Source organism: Eriocheir sinensis, chromosome 20 (genome assembly GCF_024679095.1).
Source record: "Eriocheir sinensis breed Jianghai 21 chromosome 20, ASM2467909v1, whole genome shotgun sequence".
Classification (NCBI taxonomy): Eukaryota; Metazoa; Arthropoda; class Malacostraca; order Decapoda; family Varunidae; genus Eriocheir; species Eriocheir sinensis.
Genome location: NC_066528.1, coordinates 12624162 through 12645591, shown reverse-complemented (window position 1 = coordinate 12645591; position 21430 = coordinate 12624162). Strand labels below are relative to the sequence as shown.

Below are 21430 nucleotides of genomic sequence, written 5' to 3'. Positions count from 1 at the left end.
TTTCAGGGTCTTACAGTTTTCAGGGTCTTACAGTTTTCAGGGTCTTACAGTTTTCAGGGTTTTACAGAGTTTTCAGGGTCTTACAGTTTTCAGGGTCTTACAGTTTTCAGGGTCTTACAGTTTTCAGGGTCTTACAGTTTTCAGGGTCTTACAGTTTTCAGGGTCTTACAGTTTTCAGGTTTTTACAGAGTTTTCAGGTTCTTACAGAGTTAAGTCGACGTATTAAAAACTCCTTTGTAATAAAGAAGCATAAAATAATCAACAAAACCAGCTCACCACACCTTGAAAAACTGGTTAATTAGACAAATCAGTCACAGTGTTAACCCGGTAGCAGCGACGGGCCAAATTTGTGGCTTTACCATGTAGCAGCGACGGGCCAAATTTGTGCCCCCAAAATAGATGATACATAAACTGATCACAAATACTTTGATATATGTTATGAAATGGTTTGTGTGATGATTTTTTCGCATTTTTCTCGCTTAGAGGGACCATTTAGAAACATGATCCCTGCAGCTACCGGGACCAATATGAGTTATATGACGTTTACAGAATCAGGTGATCATGCTGGTGTGCCGTTCATCTCATGTATCTGATTAAGTTATAAATTTAGTAAAAGTCCTGAATTCAATATAGGTTGTTAGTTAAATGCCATATAAAATTCCTCAGTTTTATTGCTTTACAAGATATTTTTACACTTTTTTTTTGGATCTCTCTCTCTCTCTCTCTCTCTCTCTCTCTCTCTCTCTCTCTCTCTCTCTCTCTCTCTCTCTCTCTCTCTCTCTCTCTCTCTCTCTCTCTCTCTCTCTCTCTCAAATAATAGATTCAGAACTAAAAAACATCAAGACTATATACCATACTATTTCCTGTAAGTCAAAGTACAAACAAATGATAGAATAGCGATAAAAAAAAAAAAAAAAATACACCAATCATACATGTTAACACAATAATCTATAAATATTGCGGGACATTTCCTTCCATGCCTCCTAAGAGTTCAAAATCAGCAATATCAGTTTGGCATCGGCTTAGGAATTTCCATAACACCAATAATAACCTCAAAATTAACAAAACAAGGAAAGATTCATCAATGCGTTTAAAGGTTGATCGAGAAAAATGCTCTGCCTGCTTACTCAATACCCTAAACACTTAAGCTCATATTCTTAAACATATCGGCATTCCAGTTTACCTGTATCTGGGATTATCATGGACAGTTTTGCGATGCTGGCTATGAATTTCTCCCTAACGACATATAAGATTTAACGAGAGGTAATTTTATGTACAAAAATTTCTGACACTGGCAATAGTTTTACCCAACTTCAGCTTCTTCAACGGAAAAATCACCCAAGAAATCCTGGTTAGTCTTTGCTGCGGCCCTGGAAAATTGTAATGGTAGCCCGATATGTTTAAGAAAATGGACCTAAATACTGGCTGGCAGAGCGCTCAGGACACGCCCACACAGAGAGAGCATCAGGAGTGACCAAGTGTTGCTCCAGTCACATCACGTTGGGCCATCACTAAATAATTCATCCCTCCCAGCAATTCATAATCTTAACACTCTTACCCTTCAAAACTCCAGCACTGTTTCTCTTTTACATTCCATCATTTTCAGTTTCCATTTTGCATTTCTTCTTTCAGTTTTCTTCTTTTTAACTTTTACATTCTCAGCATTCCTACACTCCAAATGTCAACCATTTCTTCCACTTCACTACAATATTCCTCCATTACAAACTCCAACATTTCAACATCCTAATATTCATTCACATCAAATCACACTCATTCCATTCAATAGTCCAAACTCACAAATACTTTATAATTATATTTTCTATACTTTAAATTCTCTTCAAAAGAGACAAAATATACTCTACATGTCAGATTTTATCCTCCCTTCATCATCCTTCCTCAACACTGCATCACAGAACTCAACAACGACTCCCACCCACCACTCTCCACTCTACACATCAAACACCTTCTTTAAGCAAACCATTAGTAGTATACTCATTCTCTACAACCATCAAAGGTTATTTCTTACACAAATGCACAGGAATATATTCATAAGTCTATATGCTTACGTAGTTGCAAATGTGCAGAGTCTGCAACTGGGTTAAGAGAGTACATTTCAAAATAATAGATTTCATTGCAAAAATATCATTTTGATCCATATGGCACTAGTCATACCATTTACAGTTACTTGTATCATACGTGATAAGGACTTTGATTTACATGTCATGAGATAAATACAAAGACACACACACAAAAAACATCTGTTACACTCAGTTATTTACACACGCATGCACACACGTGTGCAACATAGTACGTGCACATGCACACACACACACACACATAACAGAAATCGCTAGCACTCATCCCAATACAGAATAAAAATCTATATTTATCAGATGAGGTGGAATGTTTGGGTATTCATTAAAGTTCTCTAAAAAAAAGTCTGACTAGAGGAGCATGTAGCAGTACACATATGTAGCATATTTTTGGTGTGTCATTACCACAGTCTGCCTCACTCCACACACTGCCTGGCATGGTGGACAGTGTTCGGGAAGCACAACTATTGACCTCCGCTGGCCTTGCCCTGCCAGCCCACCTCTCCTGCTTTGTGACAACTGAGTGAGGGAAGAAATGCATACTGGATTAAAAATTATGTCGAGCTTCAGTTGCTTTTATGAATGAGGACAAAAGAGCAAAACAGTGTGCCTCAGTCACAATTTCCTTCACACATGAACAAAGGCACGCCACAAAGCTCAAATTTTGCAATGCCATACTTTTCTATTCATAATCTTTATACAAATTTGTATTTTAAGAAATATATTAGAGTTTCAAACTACATATTCATGTTAGCTTTCTTCACAACTGATATTACATTAGACAAGGACTTAAATGTTCATGATTGGAATTTCCTCTTTAAAACATGCTGCAATCGAGACACTGCTTGAGAACCAGCAGCAGTGTAATACAGGCGCATCAAAGGTGCAACAATGAACAATGAACATCAGAGGAGGGAGGCGAAGGATGTTTGTGTGACTCACTAAATAGCATTAAAACCACCATCAATGTGATTAAAAACTGCTTCTGAGAACCTGAACTTCAATGAAATGTTGAACTGGGCTCCACAGTACTGCCACTACAAATTTAAAATATTACATGATGCTATATACCATTTAATAATACTACAGCTGCTACTACAAATACTACTACTACTTCTACTACTGCGACTACTACTACTGCTATTACTACTCCCATGACTATCGTCACCCTCACCACCACCACCTGGAAGGGTCAGCTTTGGCGGTGGGGTCTGGCGGCCACACTGGTGCACCGTGTTACTGAACTTTCTCATGAAGACACTTACAGTACCTATTTGCAGGCTAAATTTATTAAAAATAAATGGCCTTGCAATCATCTAGTAGTGACATCACAGGCCAAACATTCAATTATCAAAATATATATAATGTGTTATATATAAACTTTTTATAGATGTCAACATGAAGTCATAGAATAATCGGTACTATTAGTTACCAACTCATTTGAACTCTCCTGCACCCTAAAAAATAAAGATAAACAAAAAAGTACAACAAATCATGGGCTGATTGAGGAAAAAAAAAAAATCAGGCAAATTTCATCTCCCTGGAGTTGAAGCGACTCTGGAGTGTGACAAAACTAAATCTACAACACTACATATTAGTAACAATTCTCAGATTTCTTGTTATCCTCTATATTTTTACTCTAATAAATCTTTTAATATATTAGAATGCCTCTAGATTACTTAAAACTTTAGGTATAGATTCTTTCAATAGATATTATATCTGTAAAAGCAACTTTTCTCAACAATATAGGAATTCATTTATTTACCTAAAAATACTACACACTGTAATCAACAATTAATAGTAAGTTACCTGAAACTATCACTTTGATCTTGACAATAACAATGTAACTTTTCTGAGAAATAAATACTATAGTCTTCAAGGGAGGCTGTCTGGCTGTGTTCTAACTCTTAAAACAAGACAGCCCAACAGTCACTACCAGTGGCTGCTGACTGGTGGGTTTGATTATATGGTGAAATGCCAGCTCAGAGAACTGCTAAATACATTGATAAAATTTAATCTTATATATGACATTAATAAAACATAAAATATCATTAGCAAAGAAATTACTTATGTAAGTTATTAGTTATTACTATGCCAACAATTTTGCACGTGTAAGACTATAACTGTGTAGCTGACCATTCGATTACAGACTTTCTACGGAACACTAGAGATCAGGTACTTCTAATTCACATGAATATTGTATCTTTAGTTTACATCATATTTCAAAAGAAAGAAACATGGTATTATTTGCTTACCAACACTCATGTATTCATCTGATGCATGAACATTTCTTACGCTTCATTTAGTATTTCACCAAGAAGTGTCTTGCTGATGCAAGAATTTTACAGATTTTGAGCCCAAGCTTTCAATATATAATCACCAGTACCCTGACAGCATGAAGGAATCAACTGAATTAAAACAAAAAAAGGACAAATCACAGAAAATATTGCACACATTAAAACAACATTATGGAATGCACTTACGAGACACGTAACACCTGAAGAACTACCCACCGACAAACAAGGCCGCACTGAGTATTACCTATCTTTGGATGTGACACTCAACGGAGATAAAAAAAAGGACATCAAAATGCAGGGAACACACAGAAGCACAAACTCACACACACACACACACACGGTCATTCCCTCACCGCTGCTTTATCAGAGTGCCGTCGAGATGGACTTGCTGTTCTTGGTGGTCTTGAAGTGAGGCCCGGTGCCGTTGGTGGTGCCGGAGGTTTTGGCAAGGCAGGGAGAGGGGGAGCGGCTGATGGAAGGGTAGTTGCCAATGGGGTCGAGGCCCTCGGATTGGCTGCCCTTCTGGAGGCTGTGGATCTTGTTCAGCGTGGCGTGGACGCGGAAGTGTAGCCGAGACTCTAGAGAATAGCCCTTGTAGTTGTTCCTGGGGAGACAGACACACACTTGTTAATCCCGGGCACTAGGATTTGTGACGGCTGTGACTGATTATATAATTATGGGCGCTGCAAAAGAGGGCCACACCGGCTGAACACTAAAACATATTGCTGTTCATAAGTTTCAATAACTGAGAGCATTTTTTTTTTTTTCACAGCAACAGCAATGAAGGCAGCTCAAGGGCAGAAAACAAAAACAACAACAACAAAAAGCTTGCTAGATGCTGCTCCAAATAAAAGATAAATGAAAAAAAAAAAAATTCTGCCTGCAGTATTTTTTTGAGAGGGGTGTGTGTGCAATTTTAGCTTTGTTCTGCTATTTATACATGAGAAGAGGCAGTTTTCATATATATATCAATCAATTTAATTTTCTTCCTTGCAAGCATGCTGGTGACATTAACCCAGTAGCAGCGACGGGCCAAATTTGTGGCTTTATTGTGTAGCAGCGATGGGCCAAATTTGTGCCATGATATAAACCCCCCAAAATAGATGATACATAAACTGATCACAAATGCTTTGATATTTATTATGAAATGGTTTATGTGGGTGATGATTTTTCTCATTTTTCATGCTTAGAGGGACCATAAAGAAACATGATCCCCGCTGCTACCAGGTTAATGAAAGACTTTTACTCAAGAACTCAATGATGTGACTGTGAAGATACTACCTATGATATCATCTGAGGCTTTGCAAACTTTACTATAGTGGTCATTGGATAGTAAGTGGGTCCAGAAGCCCCACCCCATCCCTCACCCTCACTCTGTAGTAATACTGACCCCTAACTCCAAGCTCTGTCCATCCAGCCAATTAACTCCCGTGGCTTTGGAAGGAGGGGCGTGGTTTCTGGACCCACTTAGTGTACAGCAACTACAGTTTTCTTCTGTTACCTCTACAATGAGTTTTACCATTGAAACTTTCTAAACGTATCATTCTCATAATGTATGTTAACCATCAAAAGGGTAACATCACAGAGAAAATTAGTTACCGAGTTCATTCTCTTTATACATAACAAGGAAAACTGGTTCAAAAAGGGATCGCATAACTCACACATATAAGAGAAAAACTGATGGAATACAAACTTTTCTCCCTCATATCAATTTGTAAATATATCTAACCCGGTAGCTGCAGGGACCATGTTTTTTACAGGTCCCTCTAAGCGAGAAAAATGAGAAAAAATCATCACTCATGCAAACCATTTCATAATATATATCAAAGCATTTGTGATCAGATTATATATCATCCATTTTTGGGGGGTTTATATCATGGCACAAATTTGGCCCGTCGCTGCTACACGGTAAAGCCACAAATTTGGCCTGTCGCTGCTACCGGGTTAAGAAGACATTAAGGTTGGTATTCTCAGACCTTCTGCCTCTCACATCAACTATCTCCAAAGGCTAAAAAGGAGACCAGTTGGGCCCTAATGAGTGTTCTATCAGGTTCATAGTACAGATGAAGGGCCAAACTACCATGAAGTTCATAAAATTACACATGGAAATGCTCAAAAATCCTATGAAAGCCTGGTCAAATACGTGAATTCGGGCTCTGAAATGTGTAAGTATGACCCTAATAGTGACCCAAAACAACAAAACTCTACAGCCCCTCACTTGGCGTGCTCCAGAATGATGCGCGACTGCTCCAGGTCATTGGCTCGGAGGAGGAGGAGGCCCAGCTCAAGGAGGGCATTGGGGACGAGGTAGGTGTCCTCCTTGAGCTTCTTCTCATTGCTGACAATGAACTTGAAGCATTCCTCAGCCTGCAGCGGGGAGTTCATGTAGGCCAGGCAGGAGCCCTTCACCAGGTGTGCCAACAGGTAGTCATCCCAGAAATATTCACCTCTCTGCTCCACTGTTTGGGGGAGGGACATTTTTCTATTAGTAGAGAAGCATTGACCTGTTGACTGTGGATTTCCTACAAGAAGACATCACCACGCTACAGGAATGGATCAAAAAGTGGCTGCTACAATTCAGTGAAGAAAAATGTAGTCATGCACCTTGAGAGGGGATATCCAGCATACCAATACCACATGGGAAACACTCCACACTATCCACCACAGAGGCAGTGTATGTTACCAGGCTACCAGTGAAAGCCAAATCCATGCTAATCGCAGTGGATGGGTTAATAACAGTACAATGCCCACATTCTCAAACACTTTCTGCCTCACAATAAATGTTTCGTAAGATCACAAAGAAGATTAGTCAGGCTTTCATGAGTGTTTTCACATATACGGTGCAGAAACCCTGGACATTTCTTTAATTAGGAGAGAAGGAATCATAACACAGTACAGGTTCCATATTCTCAAACACTTTCCACCTCACAATAAATGTTTCGTATGACCACAAAGAAGATTAGTCAGGCTTTCATGAGTGTTTTCACATATACGGTGCAGAAACCCTGGACATTTTTTTGATTAGGAGAGAAGGAATTATGACACAGTACAGGCTCCAAATTCTCACACACTTTCCGCCTCACAATGAAAGTTTCCAAAGACCATGCAAGGGATTATTCAGGCTTTCATGAGTGTTCTTCATATTCATGGTGCAGAAACCCTCAAACTATTACTGGACTTATGAAACCACCCTTTGAAATGCTCACAACCTCTACGAAAGCCTTATCAAGTGTGGGTGTTAAAGCCCTGAAAAATGTTTGAGAATAGGGTTCTGGGTATGGTAAAGGTGCTCGTCACATTAGAAAAGAAGGATGTCCAATACAGTGAAGATATTTGGTGTATTAGGGTCCTTAGGGAAGATAGATATGTGCAGAACCGAAGCATTAAATTAGACAAAAAGGAGGTGATGTGTTGAAGAGGATTTGGCAGCATTTGGGTTTTGGAGGGCCCGAGGCAGTGGATAGAAATAGTTGGAAGCGTATCATCGACTGTCTGACCTCATTAGAGCTTATTGGGAAACCCTGATGTTGTACAGAAGAGATGGGTTTTATTACAAGTCAAGGTGTGATTCTGTTATGCTGAAGGTGGCATATATATCTTTTTCACTTATTTCCCATTACCATTTACGTATTTGAATAACTACATGATAAACAGAAAAGACCTGACTAGTTTTCTTTTTGTTCTTTTTTTTGTTTTTAAAGAAGAAATAAAAGATGGTAATTTAAAACAGCACTTCATACCTCTTCTTTTTTTAATGTTTTTAGAAGAAGTAAAAGATGGCAATTCAAAACAGCACTTCATATGAACCTCTTTTATTTCTGTTCTTATGTTTTTAGAAGAAGTAGAAAACAGAAATTCAAAACAGCACTTCATACCTCTTTTATTTCTGTTCTTATGTTTTTAGAAGAAGTAGAAAACAGAAATTCAAAACAGCACTTCATACCTCTTTTATTTCTGTTCTTATGTTTTTAGAAGAAGTAGAAAACAGAAATTCAAAACAGCACTTCATACCTCTTTTATTTCTGTTCTTATGTTTTTAGAAGAAGTAAAAAACAGAAATTCAAAACAGCACTTCATACCTCTTTTATTTCTGTTCTTATGTTTTTAGAAGAAGTAGAAAACAGAAATTCAAAACAGCACTTCGTACCTCTTTTATTTCTGTTCTTATGTTTTTAGAAGAAGTAGAAAACAGAAATTCAAAACAGCACTTCATATCTCTTTTATTTCTGTTCTTATGATTTTAGAAGAAGTAAAAAACAGAAATTCAAAACAGCACTTCATACCTCTTTTATTTCTGTTCTTATGTTTTTAGAAGAAGTAGAAAACAGAAATTCAAAACAGCACTTCATACCTCTTTTATTTCTGTTCTTATGATTTTAGAAGAAGTAAAAAACAGAAATTCAAAACAGCACTTCATATGAACCTCTTTTATTTCTGTTCTTATGTTTTTAGAAGAAGTAAAAAACAGAAATTCAAAACAGCACTTCATACCTCTTTTATTTCTGTTCTTATGTTTTTAGAATAAGTAAAAAACAGAAATTCAAAACAGCACTTTGTACCTCTAATGGACTCCAGCCGCCTCATTTCCCTCTCAATTATGGTGAAGATCTTCTCAACATTTTCGTATCGCTTGGCCAGGATCTTGAAGCCGTTCCAGGCGTATATGAGCTCTAGGGCGGACAGGCATAAAGTTTCCCCTTGTGCAAAGAACCTCGCAGACTTCTTCACTGCAAACTTCTCCACTGGAAGACTCTTGCCGGCTATGCGCTGTTTGAGCCCCGGAATACTTCTGAAAGTTAAACAGTATTAGAAGTATGCAATTATCTTCTTTATCATTAGTATTATTATGAGAAGTGACATACCCCTCATGACACTGACTTTCAGATCACAGAGTCCAGGATCGCATGAAGTCTGTCCTTTGAGAGAGTCTTCAAAGGGCAAACTTGATTATGTCTCCAACACTCCAGGCAGTTGTGTATAATGCCTGATCTTTTAGAGGTCGTATTAGTCTTTCCTAACAACAATGTGGCTGATTTGTCTTTTTACCTGTTTTTCAAGGCTTGGTTAGTTGGTTGCATTGATTTTCTTGTATCACTTTTTACAACCAAGTTTGGGATTTATCGGATAAACTGTGAAAATCCAACAATTCTAGATAACTCTGTCCCAAAATTCAAGTAAAAAAATTAACGCTACAAAACAGTTAATAAATCCTAATATGACATCTAAAAATTCTGATGTAAGTCCTCCTCATTGACTTGTATCATGTTCTTGCTTTATCTCACCTCATGGTTTCACTCAGTTCTTGTTTCTCTGATGGCGTGAGTTCGTCCATCCTCATGCACATGCAGCAAGCCTTCTGGTAGGCATACGTTGCCTTGGACCACTTGCTCTCCACCAGGAGCTTGTCAGCGTACTCCTCGGCATCTCTGAAAGGTAAAATTACTTTGTTAATGATTATTTGTACTATTTTTTCTCGATGATCCTGAACACACAATTTCCACCCAAAAGAATATTTTTACATTGTTCAAACATTTTTGTAAAAGAGGAAGTCACCCAAACTCAAACATAACTTCAAGATGGATATTAACTGCATTAGCCTACATAAGACAGACGTCATATTGAAACTAATCAAGGAAATTCAGCTCTCCTATCAACACCAATCACTGGCAGATCTAGAAGAGCTCTATTAAACAAGGAAGACAAATTCATATCCATAATAATGACTTTCATAATTGTTGAAATGTATAAGGAACCCCGGACTCTAGATTCTTTCTCAAAAAGAGTGGATCAAAGATGAGCTCCGGGGGGCAGCATGAGCCAAGCAAAATGGCGCCACTATAAACACTTGCCTGTGCCATAACGGGCTGGTGCCAACCATCAAGCCCCCCCCCAAGAAAGCCTACCAGTGCCATGGGCAGAAACGTGATTATTATTATTATTTTTTTTTTTATGTGCTGCCTGTAGCGCTGGTAGGCTTTCTTGAGGGGTCTCCTCAACGACCCCAACCCATTAGTAGTTCAGGCGAATTTTATTAATAGTGGCTGCCGTGATACATGACTCCAGCATATCCAGCATAAGGCGGGTGACTGAGCGCCTTACTTGAACTGGGCGCTCATGATGCAGCACCACATCAGCTCCCAGTAGCACAGGTGGTGGAACTGCCGCCACTCATTCTGGCTGTTGAGCGAGATGGTGTACTTCTCAATGGCAAGGTCAAAGTTGCCCTTCACGTACTCGAGGCGAGCAGCAAAAAATAGAAACCAAGCACCATTTGGGTAAAGCTGCAAAGGAGAGAAGAAAATAATTACAAAATGTTTGCATAAGGTGAATATTGAAGTTTTTCAATGAAAAGAACAATTCTTCTACTATTCTTACTTAGATATAATCATATTGTGGTATTTACTGGTGTGTACCATATGGTTCAACTATCTCATTTACTATTACAGGAGACACATAACTCTGATTTTTGTTTACATTTTAAGATGAATATTTTAATGCAGGAGTGATACAGCATGCTAAGTATATGTTTCTGTTAAGCCATTCCTTGTAAGAGTTCATGAAAAGCTGCCTATACTCCTCATGAGAGTAAGTGTGGTGGTGTGTGTGGTGGTGGTGTGTGTGTTGTGGTGGTGTGTGTGTTGTGGTGGTGTGTGTGTTGTGGTGGTGTGTGTGTTGTGGTGGTGTGTGTGTTGTGCTGGTGTGTGTGTTGTGGTGGTGTGTGTGTTGTGGTGGTGTGTGTGGTGCTGGTGTGTGTGTTGTGGTGGTGTGTGTGTTGTGGTGGTGTGTGTGTGGTGCTGGTGTGTGTGTTGTGGTGGTGTGTGTGTTGGAGGTGTGTGTGTTGTGGTGGTGTGTGTGTTATGGTGGTGTGTGTGGTGGTGGTGTGTGTGTTGTGGTGGTGTGTGTGTTGTGGTGGTGTGTGTGTTGTGGTGGTGTGTGTGTTGTGGTGGTGTGTGTGTGGTGCTGGTGTGTGTGTTGTGGTGGTGTGTGTGTTGTGGTGGTGTGTGTGTTGTGGTGGTGTGTGTGTGGTGCTGGTGTGTGTGTGGTGGTGTGTGTGTTGTGGTGGTGTGTGTGTGGTGCTGGTGTGTGTGTTGTGGTGGTGTGTGTGGTGCTGGTGTGTGTGTTGTGGTGGTGTGTGTGTTGTGGTGGTGTGTGTGGTGCTGGTGTGTGTGTTGTGGTGGTGTGTGTGTTATGGTGGTGTGTGTGGTGCTGGTGTGTGTGTTGTGGTGGTGTGTGTGTTGTGGTGGTGTGTGTGTTGTGGTGATGTGTGTGTTGTGGTGGTGTGTGTGGTGCTGGTGTGTGTGTTGTGCTGGTGTGTGTGTTGTGGTGGTGTGTGTGTGGTGCTGGTGTGTGTGTTGTGGTGGTGTGTGTGTGGTGCTGGTGTGTGTGTTGTGGTGGTGTGTGTGTTGTGGTGGTGTGTGTGTTGTGGTGGTGTGTGTGTTGTGGTGGTGTGTGTGTTGTGGTGGTGTGTGTGGTGCTGGTGTGTGTGTGGTGCTGGTGTGTGTGTTGTGGTGGTGTGTGTGTTATGGTGGTGTGTGTGTTATGGTGGTGTGTGTGTTGTGGTGGTGTGTGTGGTGCTGGTGTGTGTGTGGTGCTGGTGTGTGTGTGGTGCTGGTGTGTGTGTTGTGGTGGTGTGTGTGTGTGTGTGTGTGTGTGTGTTGTGGTGGTGTGTGTGTGTTGTGGTGGTGTGTGTGTTGTGGTGGTGTGTGTGTTGTGGTGGTGTGTGTTGTGGTGGTGTGTGTTGTGGTGGTGTGTGTGGTGCTGGTGTGTGTGTTGTGCTGGTGTGTGTGTGGTGGTGGTGTGTGTGTGGTGCTGGTGTGTGTGTTGTGGTGGTGTGTGTGTTGTGGTGGTGTGTGTGTTGTGGTGGTGTGTGTGTGGTGGTGTGTGTGGTGCTGGTGTGTGTGTGTGCTGGTGTGTGTGTTGTGGTGGTGTGTGTGGTGATGGTGTGTGTGTTGTGGTGGTGTGTGTGTTGTGGTGGTGTGTGTGGTGCTGGTGTGTGTGTTGTGGTGGTGTGTGTGGGAGGGTGGTGTGTGTGTTGTGGTGGTGTGTGTGTTGTGGTGTGTGTTTGTTGTTGTGGGGTGTGTGTGGTGCTGGTGTGTGTGTTGTGGTGGTGTGTGTGTGGTGGTGTGTGTGTTGTGGTGGTGTGTGTGTTGTGGTGGTGTGTGTGATGTGGTGTGTGTTGTGCTGGTGTGTGTGTTGTGGTGGTGTGTGTGTTGTGGTGGTGTGTGTGGTGCTGGTGTGTGTTGTGGTGGTGTGTGTGTTGTTCTGGTGTGTGTGTTGTGGTGTGTGTGTGTTGTGGTGGTGTGTGTGTTGTGGTGGTGTGTGTGTTGTGGTGGTGTGTGTGTTGTGCTGGTGTGTGTGTTGTGGTGGTGTGTGTGTTGTGGTGGTGTGTGTGTGTGTGTGTGTGTGTGTGTGTGTGTGTGGTGTGTGTGGTGCTGGTGTGTGTGTGTGGTGTGTGTGTTGTGGTGGTGTGTGTGCTGTGGTGGTGTGTGTGTTGTGGTGTGTGTGTGTTGTGGTGGTGTGTGTGTTGTAGTGGTGTGTGTGTTGTGGTGGTGTGTGTGTTGTGCTGGTGTGTGTGTTGTGGTGGTGTGTGTGTGTTGTGGTGGTGTGTGTGTTGTGGTGGTGTGTGTGTGTTGTGGTGGTGTGTGTGTTGTGGTGGTGTGTGTGTTGTGGTGGTGTGTGTGTTGTGGTGGTGTGTGTGTTGTGCTGGTGTGTGTGTGTTGTGGGGGTGTGTGTGTTTTTTGGTGGTGTGTGTGTGGTGTGTGTGTTGTGGTGGTGTGTTGTGGTGTGTGTGTTGTGGTGGTGTGTGTGTTGTGGTGGTGTGTGTGTTGGGGTGGTGTGTGTGTTGTTGTGGTGTGTTTGGTGGTGGTGTGTGTGTTGTGTTGGTGTGTGTGTTGAGGTGGTGTTTTTGTGGTGGTGTGTGGTGTGTGTGTGGTGTGTGTGTGGTGTGTGTTGTGGTGGTGTGTGTGTTGTGGTGTGTGTGTGTGTGTGTGTTGTGGTGGTGTGTGTGTGTGTGTTGTGGTGGTGTGTGTGTGTGTGTGTGTGTTGTGGTGGTGTGTGTGTGTGTGTTGTGGTGGTGGTGTGTGTGTGTTGTGTGTGTGTGTGGTGGTGTGTGTGTGTGGTGTGTGTGTGTGTTGTGCTGGTGTGTGTGTGTTGTGGTGGTGTGTGTGTGTTGTGGTGGTGTGTGTGTTGTGGTGGTGTGTGTGTTGTGGTGGTGTGTGTGTCGTGCTGGTGTGTGTGTTGTGGTGGTGTGTGTGTGGTGCTGGTGTGTGTGTGGTGGTGGTGTGTGTGTTGTGGTGGTGTGTGTGTTGTGCTGGTGTGTGTGTGGTGCTGGTGTGTGTGTTGTGGTGGTGTGTGTGTGGTGCTGGTGTGTGTGTTGTGGTGGTGTGTGTGTTGTGGTGGTGTGTGTGTTGTGGTGGTGTGTGTTGTGGTGGTGTGTGTGTGGTGCTGGTGTGTGTGTGGTGCTGGTGTGTGTTGTGGTGGTGTGTGTGTTGTGGTGGTGTGCTTGGTGCTGAGATGGTTTGTGAGTCACAGTCTCATCTAAATGTCATCCATGCACTTTGTACTTTCACAATGAATAAAACTACAAACTGCTACAATGCTGCACTGTGTTTGAAACCCTGAATAAGGTTACTGTTTATGGGAGCAACTATGGCTAATTCAGCTTCAGTGAAAATGCATGAAGGCAGCATGAAGCAAGCAAGGCTGTAGTGTGTGGACAAGAGTAAGGGTTAAATATTCTGGCATGGTCACCCCCTAGAGGAACCTTTAAAATGGTAAATAATAGAATTAGCTTCCTATGATTATAAAATAGGGTGCAATCGATTATTAGATTTTTAACTGTATAAGTATAGGGTATTCAAACCTCTACAGGATCAAATCTTGCTGCCCAGTAAGGAAAAGTTTCAGTTGATTAAGAACCACAACTAACTAACTAACTGATGGGAAGCATATGTCTGAGGGTGCATTGCTTCACTCACTCACCACCTCCACTCCCAACAGTCCCCTTGAGCAAGCCCCCATGTAGCTGCCGTATCCTTCCCAACAACCACAACTACAACATCTTAAATTTCCAACAGCTGATATGAACACCTGTCTAATGGAGTCTCAGCTAACATGGTATGCAAATGAAACCCACTCAAAAAATGGACTATCAAGTTCTTACCTTGAGGTGATCATCAAGAATGGTCTGTGCCATCTTCAGGTCACCCTCTGAGGTACCGAGGACGTAGGTGGCGATGAGGTGGTAGCCGAGCAGCACCAGGGCACACAGTACCCGACGCAGCGACCCCTCCAGGTGGAACCCTCGCTCCAGCTCCGACAGACCCATCGACTGCACCGGGACACAGGAAAGTTACTCATGGGGAAGCTGACATCCACTGCTACTCTACTTCATTACCTAGACAACACAAGACCTAATTCCCACAAAGGCAGAGTGGCAATTTTTTTTAGAGCAAGGGAGGCAGCTCAAGGGCAAAACACAGACAACGAAAAGGCCCACTATAGTGAAACCAAATTGTAGAGTCCGTTTTGGCATTGGCTCCCACGGGTCCATTTCTCCCCTCTGCTTTGCCACACAGTCCCAACACCTATTTTTTCCTCTTATTGTTACCTATAGCTTACATATGAGAGGAAGGGATAGGTGTTGGGACTGTGTGGCAGAGCAGAGGGGAGGAGAGGACCCACGGGAGCCTACGTCAGACTGGCCTCGACATATTTGGAAGACTATAGACACTGCTCTGATGAAAGAAAGTGAATAAAAGAGCTCACTAGATGCTCCTACCATGAACAAAAAAGGAATGAGTGGCCAGAAGAGAGGTAAATTTCGTTATTCAAACTGTAAGTACAATCAAGATAGAATGTAAAAGCCTGCTAGACATTGATCCGAATGAAGAAGAATAAGAATGAGTGGGCAGAGGTGAGGTCAATTTCTTCACTCCTACTCCACATCGATAAGGTTCACGCACTACAAACAATAATAATAATGACCACAGCAATAATGATAATAAAGATAATGAAAATATTAACCTCAGTGACCATCATATTTAAGGGGTTTATACTAGACCACTTCCTGTTCTGCCACACAAAATTGAAGGGAAGAACAGTTACCACCCACCCAATAAGGCACATTATTATAGAAAAAGAGGTTAATGTTTCCTTGCGGAGAAGCCCTTATGAAAGCCTATACTGGGATATTTTAAGACTTCTGTACCCTTATGAAAACCTATACTGGGATATTTTAATACTTCTCTACCCTTATGAAAACCTATACTGGGATATTTTAAGACTTCTGTACCCTTATGAAAACCTATACTGGGATATTTTAAGACTTCTCTACCCTTATGAAAACCTATACTGGGATATTTTAAGACTTCTGTACCCTTATGAAAACCTATACTGGGATATTTTAATACTTCTCTACCCTTATGAAAACCTATACTGGGATATTTTAATACTTCTTTATGATGTTTTCTTTTCACACATCAATGTTAAGTGAAAATATGCAAGATGAGGTGCATTTTCACATAAAAAGCACACATTAACCAGTAAGCCAAACCCAGCACCACCCGTCACCGATAGAGTGGAAGGTTGTAATAGTAAATGCAAGTAATTGTGAATACTTAAGAACTTGTATCATAAATTCATGCAGTATATTATTTCCAGTGCAGAGGTGCAGAATAAAAACCTTGCTGTTTCAAACCATTATACAAAATAACAAACCCAACAATAAAATCTTAGACTTTCAAATAAAAAAAAAGACTGTGGGGTGAAAATACTAAAAAAAATAATAATGGTTTAGAAAAAAAAAGAAAATTCAATTCATCTGATTATACAATGTTAATAAGAGATGATAAACACAAAGTTAAAGCTGTCTTCACTCCCAAGAAAATATTGTTCCCTATAATATAAGAATTTCAGTGAGGAGGTAGAGGCTTGTGTTGACATTTTAAGGAAGATCACCCAGCCATCACATTGAGTCCCAAAGTTCCATTATCTCAAAACTTTAATCCCTCAGAGTGCTTTGCTACTGCTCGATGTGCTACAAAAAATAAGTTATTGAAGCTGCTTTAAGTCACATGTCAATACCGGAGTGTCTGCCTTGATATTAGACTAACTAGATGTGAAAAAACACGGAGTCTAAAAAAAATATTATTCACATCTTCTGTCAGAGTCTCAGACATGAGTACATTTTGTGTGTTAATGGCAGGGTGATTTATTTTATTATTTTACAAAGTTATTTTATTTTGTAATCATATTTTGATTAAGATTCACACCCCACTCTACTCATAAGTCATGACTGCAGTGAGTTATGATGATGATGATGATAATGCTGCTGGGGTGGCTGATTATGTAAGGAGCTCTAAGTAAAAAGTTTTGTACATGTAACTGAAACACAAGCAGTGCAAGTGACCATTGAAAAATATGTGGTGTGCAGAAAAGTGATAGGGTGATGTGAAAGAGTGGAGCAGTGCAACAGAACAGACAGATCAAAGAACTAAGGAAAGCATCTTAAGACGGTATGGTTACATGGGTAGGATGGAGATGAGTGGTGCAAAAGGTAGTATATGCACTACCTGTAAGCTGCAGCAGCGAAGACAAGGAAGGCTTATGAGAAAATAACATGGTAAATGAATATGTGAGTAAGCAGGGAAGTATACTGTGTGAAGCAAGAAAAATAGTGCTTGGCAGAATGGAATAGAGGAAGTTTACAAGGTTGAGCGTGGGACTGTAAGCACATGGTAAGGAGTGAGTGAATGTCAGTGGAATGAGACTGTCAACCATGAATATGTGAAGGGACTCGGTGTAATTTGGAAAAAAAGTAAATGAGGGGAATGTGAATTTTGATGTTTTGACTAAAGAATAAATGTGTGTGACCCACTTCAATTGGCAATCTTTTCTTTGTCTCCCTTGGGAAATTGCTTTCATGGTGAGGCACTATGGAAGGTAAGAGGGAAATTAAGCCTTATTATTATGTGTTTGTATGTATACACGTATATAGTTCTGAAAGCTAACAAGATTCTATGTTGCATAAAGTTAAGTACCAACTCGTAGTTTCTATGACTACACGACTTCCTTCACTTCATGGGACAGGGAACATTGAAGCTTATGTGCTGAAAAGATTGAATGGAAGGAAACCACATTAATTTCTTTAGTGACTCCAATGGAAGAACACCACATCAACTTCCTTAGTGAAACGGTAACACCCAAAGACGTGAACCATGCACAGAAATTGGATAAAAGTGATCATTATAAAGTTTACACACGAGGGATGAGAAGTCCATCAGAAACACCACAAACAATCTTTCAAAAAAACTAAAACGATACAAATAAAACCCACTGAAAAAAAAAAAGACACGACAAAAAACAAAGAATACAACCATGAGTGATAATACATCTACTGCTACAAACAACATAAACAAACAAACGAACAACAGCCAATTAGTGTTAGAAAGCAATTACCTTTTGGTCTCTTACCTGACACGACTGAACCAGACACAAGTATAAAGGGAAAATACGGATGTAGTCCAAAAGATTAACACTGGAGCAGGTTGTACAGTAGACGCATCATAATAACCTCAATTTCCAGACTCTACAAAACACACATCAACATACTCCTACCAGTACAACACACACAATCAATGTTACGTCTGACTATTGTTAACTTCTCATGGATAGTACATTTAGGTATATTCCACAACATGAAAATAATAATATGTACATCATTTATGTATCTGAAAGTTAATCCAAACTAATAAAAAGGTTAACAAATATTCTCATGATCAAAACTCGTCCTATCTATGTACATTTCCAGGCTATAAAAGTGAATGAAAGGGAAGCAAAAGGAGTTAACCAGAGAGGGATTACTGAATAAGCTTTGAGAGGCACTATAGGGTATTAGTATTTTAAGGGAAGTCTAAAGAGAAATTATACAGGACTTTAGGGATGCAGGAAATAAGAATCAAGACAGTTTTAAGTGTTTCTGTCGTGGACTTTTGATGGAGTTGTGAAAGTTACAGAGAGATGAATTATTGACTGGCATGAGGAGAGTCAAGGCATTTTTTTTTTCAGAGTGGTAAAGTATCCTATTAATGTCGACTGCTTACCTTATTTCCGGAGAAACCGACAAATTCTAACAACTTGAGGATTTTCTGTGGAAGCTGTGAAATCATCTGCAATAACAGAAAATATATATATGAGTGACCTAACAGCTTTAAGAAAATAACTTTACTGCTCTTCCAACTTCAAAGGTAAGAAAGCAAATCACATCCCAATTACCTAACAGATGAGGCACCCAAACAAGTAGAACATAATTACTACTGGGGGAAATGATATTAACCCGGTAGCAGCGACGGGCCAAATTTGTGACTTTACCGAGTACCAGCGACGGGCCAGATTTTTGCCATGATATAAACCCCCCAAAATAGATGATGCATAAACTGATCGCAAATGTGTTGATATATGTTATGAAATGGTTTGTGAGTGATTATTTTTTCTCACTTTTTTTCGCTTAGAGGGGCCTTTAAGAGACATGATACCCACAGCTACCGGGTTAACAGTCACAGCACAGGAAAATAAAGAGGTGTAGCTTCTTATTCCTTTTCCAATTTCAAAGGCTAAAAATTGAAAAAAAAGTCACATCCCACTTAACTGATAAACTACCTAAACTAGAACATGATTGCTTTTGGAGTGAGTGATATTAATAGTCACAAAAATAATGAGGTGGATTCTTATTGCTTTTCAAACTTCAAGAATAAAAAACAGCAAATCACATCCCACTTATCTGATGAACCACCCAGACCAGAATATAATTACATACCACTGGATTAATTTTATTGGTCAGAGAAAAGGAAAATCATGAAGTGTTGCTGTATTTATTAACCTGGTAGCAACGACAGGCCAAATTTTTGACGTCAAATAAACCCCCAAAACAGATGATGCATAAAATGATCACAAATGCATTGATATATATTATGAAATGGTTTGCATGAGTGATGATTTTTTTCTCATTTTTCTCGTTTAGAGGGGCCTTTAAGAAACATGATCCCCGCAGCTACCGGGTTAACTTATTGCTCTTATAAATTCAAAGGCAAAAAGAAAAAAAAGATCCCATCCCATTTATCTGATGAACCACCCAGACCAGAACATAATTACTATTGGGGCAAGGGATCTTAAGAGTCATATAGCACTGGAAAATCAAGAAATGCAGCTTTACTTATCAACTCATTGCTTGTAACCCACCAAGTTGAAGGCCCCAACACCCATCCTGACACCAGACTCGAAGTGCATCTTGTCTGCGTCTTTGCTCCAGTCTCGGCCCTCCAGGATGTACCAACACTCCCTGCAAGGCGGAGGAGAGTCGCGTTAATATTACCAAGAAAAGCAAACAGGTATCCTTAGTTGTATAATCACACTCTGTACTGCCTGGGGGTTGGGATGGCATGCTCCTCCCTTCTCCTTTGTTGTTTACTTGCAACAATAAACTATCAATCAATCAATCAAACAGGGGAAGGACTATAAGATTTATGGCTGTATAAGTTGAGTATGAGCTGGATATGAGGGGATAAAGGAGAGGATAAATTATAGGCTGAGTTGGCACTGAGAAGAATTGTGTTGAAAAGATAGAAAATGCTTTGCTATATCCCAGGAGATGAAGATGTAGCGATATTACCAAGGAGAGCAAATAAGGGAAGGACAAGAAGATTTATGGCTGGATGTGTTGAAGGAAGGGTGAATATGGCCTGTCTACGAGGGGAAGCAGGAGCCTTGATAGGTTGACGTGGCATTATTAAGGACATATACTGCAAACTCTCCAAAGATAGACAAATATATAGCCGCCCTCGTGCCATCATTCCCGGCTCACTTGTAGGACTGGTAGCACGCCCTGATCTTCATGCCGCCCTTGAGGAAGCTTATGAGAGTCTCGTCCTCCATGAAGGTGAGCACGGCACGCAGCAGCAGGCACTCGGCATAACACAGCTCGGCATGGATCTCCTCTGAAATAAGGGAAGTGTTGGTAAATATTATATTACAACATGGTGTTCATCATTGTGCCATTTCTACCCTGAGTTTTCGCTTAGTAAGAGACTATATGGGCGACAAATGAGCTCGCGTAGTAGGACTAAATATTCTTATGGGAAAAATAGCCTCTGTCTCTAAGCGCCGCATGGCCACGCCGCAGGACATCAAGAAGGCGCACATACTTATAGACTATACACCTATGTTATACTGACGTGAACCGGACATAATGCTGTAAGTAAATTTAAAGTGACTATGGGGCTGTGGTGCTGAGGGTGAGGCGGTGATGAGGCACAGGGCGGCGGCGCTGCTAAACAAGGAACAGTATGAGGCGCGCCACGTGCTTCCCGCAGCGGCCTACACATACTTACTCCTATCACGACCCAGAAACGGGTTACGCTAAATGGAAGAGGCTATTACATTTTCATCGACTGTTTGTTTTTCTGTTTGTTTTGTCTGACTTGACTTAAATGCTTCTTCTTCTTCTGGGGTGTTTCATGGGGCTGGCTAGGCTGCGGGACCACTGCCTCCTGAGCCCCGTCAGTGGGAAATGCATACCTGTCAAGTCTTACGTTTTTTGCGTAAGTCTTACGTAATTTCGGTGATTTTCAAGTCTTACGGCGTAAGTTGAAAATCTTACGTTTTTTCTCCGCTTGCGATGTGTTTTTTTTTGTTTGTTTTAAACAATTTGAAATATATCGCACGCGCCATATTTAAATTCATGTAAAAAATGTTAGGTGGAAGGAGGGGGGGGCTGCCTTCAAACTCCATATTTTTTTTGTTTTTTTTTTTTGCTAAATTTCAGGCTGCAGATGAATTCACAGATGCAGCATTTTTTAACAGGTACCCAATGGAAAAACAACTACACCTCCGTGAGTACACAAAAGCTTTCTTTCTACAGTGGCACTCCAAGCACAATTGTTATGCATCTGGACCCATTCACCGTGCCTGGCAGTAATATAATAAAGTTCACAACACAAACCTTCCTAACTATTAATTTCTATACTATATGTAAAAAATGTAAAC

At 40.8% G+C, this 21430-nt stretch overlaps 1 protein-coding gene across 4 annotated transcripts in view; it reads right to left on the bottom strand.

Moving 5' to 3' along the window:
* Positions 1 to 725: 725 nt before the first annotated feature.
* The window catches only part of LOC127001187 (tetratricopeptide repeat protein 39B-like), a 94964-nt gene continuing 74259 nt past the window's right edge, over positions 726 to 21430 (bottom strand). For 3 of the 4 annotated variants that reach the window (XM_050865402.1, XM_050865399.1, XM_050865400.1), the window contains 11 exons: positions 20250 to 20382; positions 19628 to 19727; positions 18493 to 18558; positions 17849 to 17872; positions 14553 to 14720; positions 10490 to 10671; positions 9673 to 9816; positions 8950 to 9179; positions 6609 to 6849; positions 4744 to 4994; positions 726 to 2612 (listed from right to left, as the gene is read on the bottom strand). In XM_050865402.1, coding sequence (XP_050721359.1) covers positions 4754 to 4994; positions 6609 to 6849; positions 8950 to 9179; positions 9673 to 9816; positions 10490 to 10671; positions 14553 to 14720; positions 17849 to 17872; positions 18493 to 18558; positions 19628 to 19727; positions 20250 to 20382 — 1529 coding nt within the window. In that variant the 3' untranslated portion in view covers positions 726 to 2612; positions 4744 to 4753. The remainder of the gene's footprint in view (positions 2613 to 4743; positions 4995 to 6608; positions 6850 to 8949; positions 9180 to 9672; positions 9817 to 10489; positions 10672 to 14552; positions 14721 to 17848; positions 17873 to 18492; positions 18559 to 19627; positions 19728 to 20249; positions 20383 to 21430) is intronic. The other variant, XM_050865401.1, reaches the window with a different exon arrangement.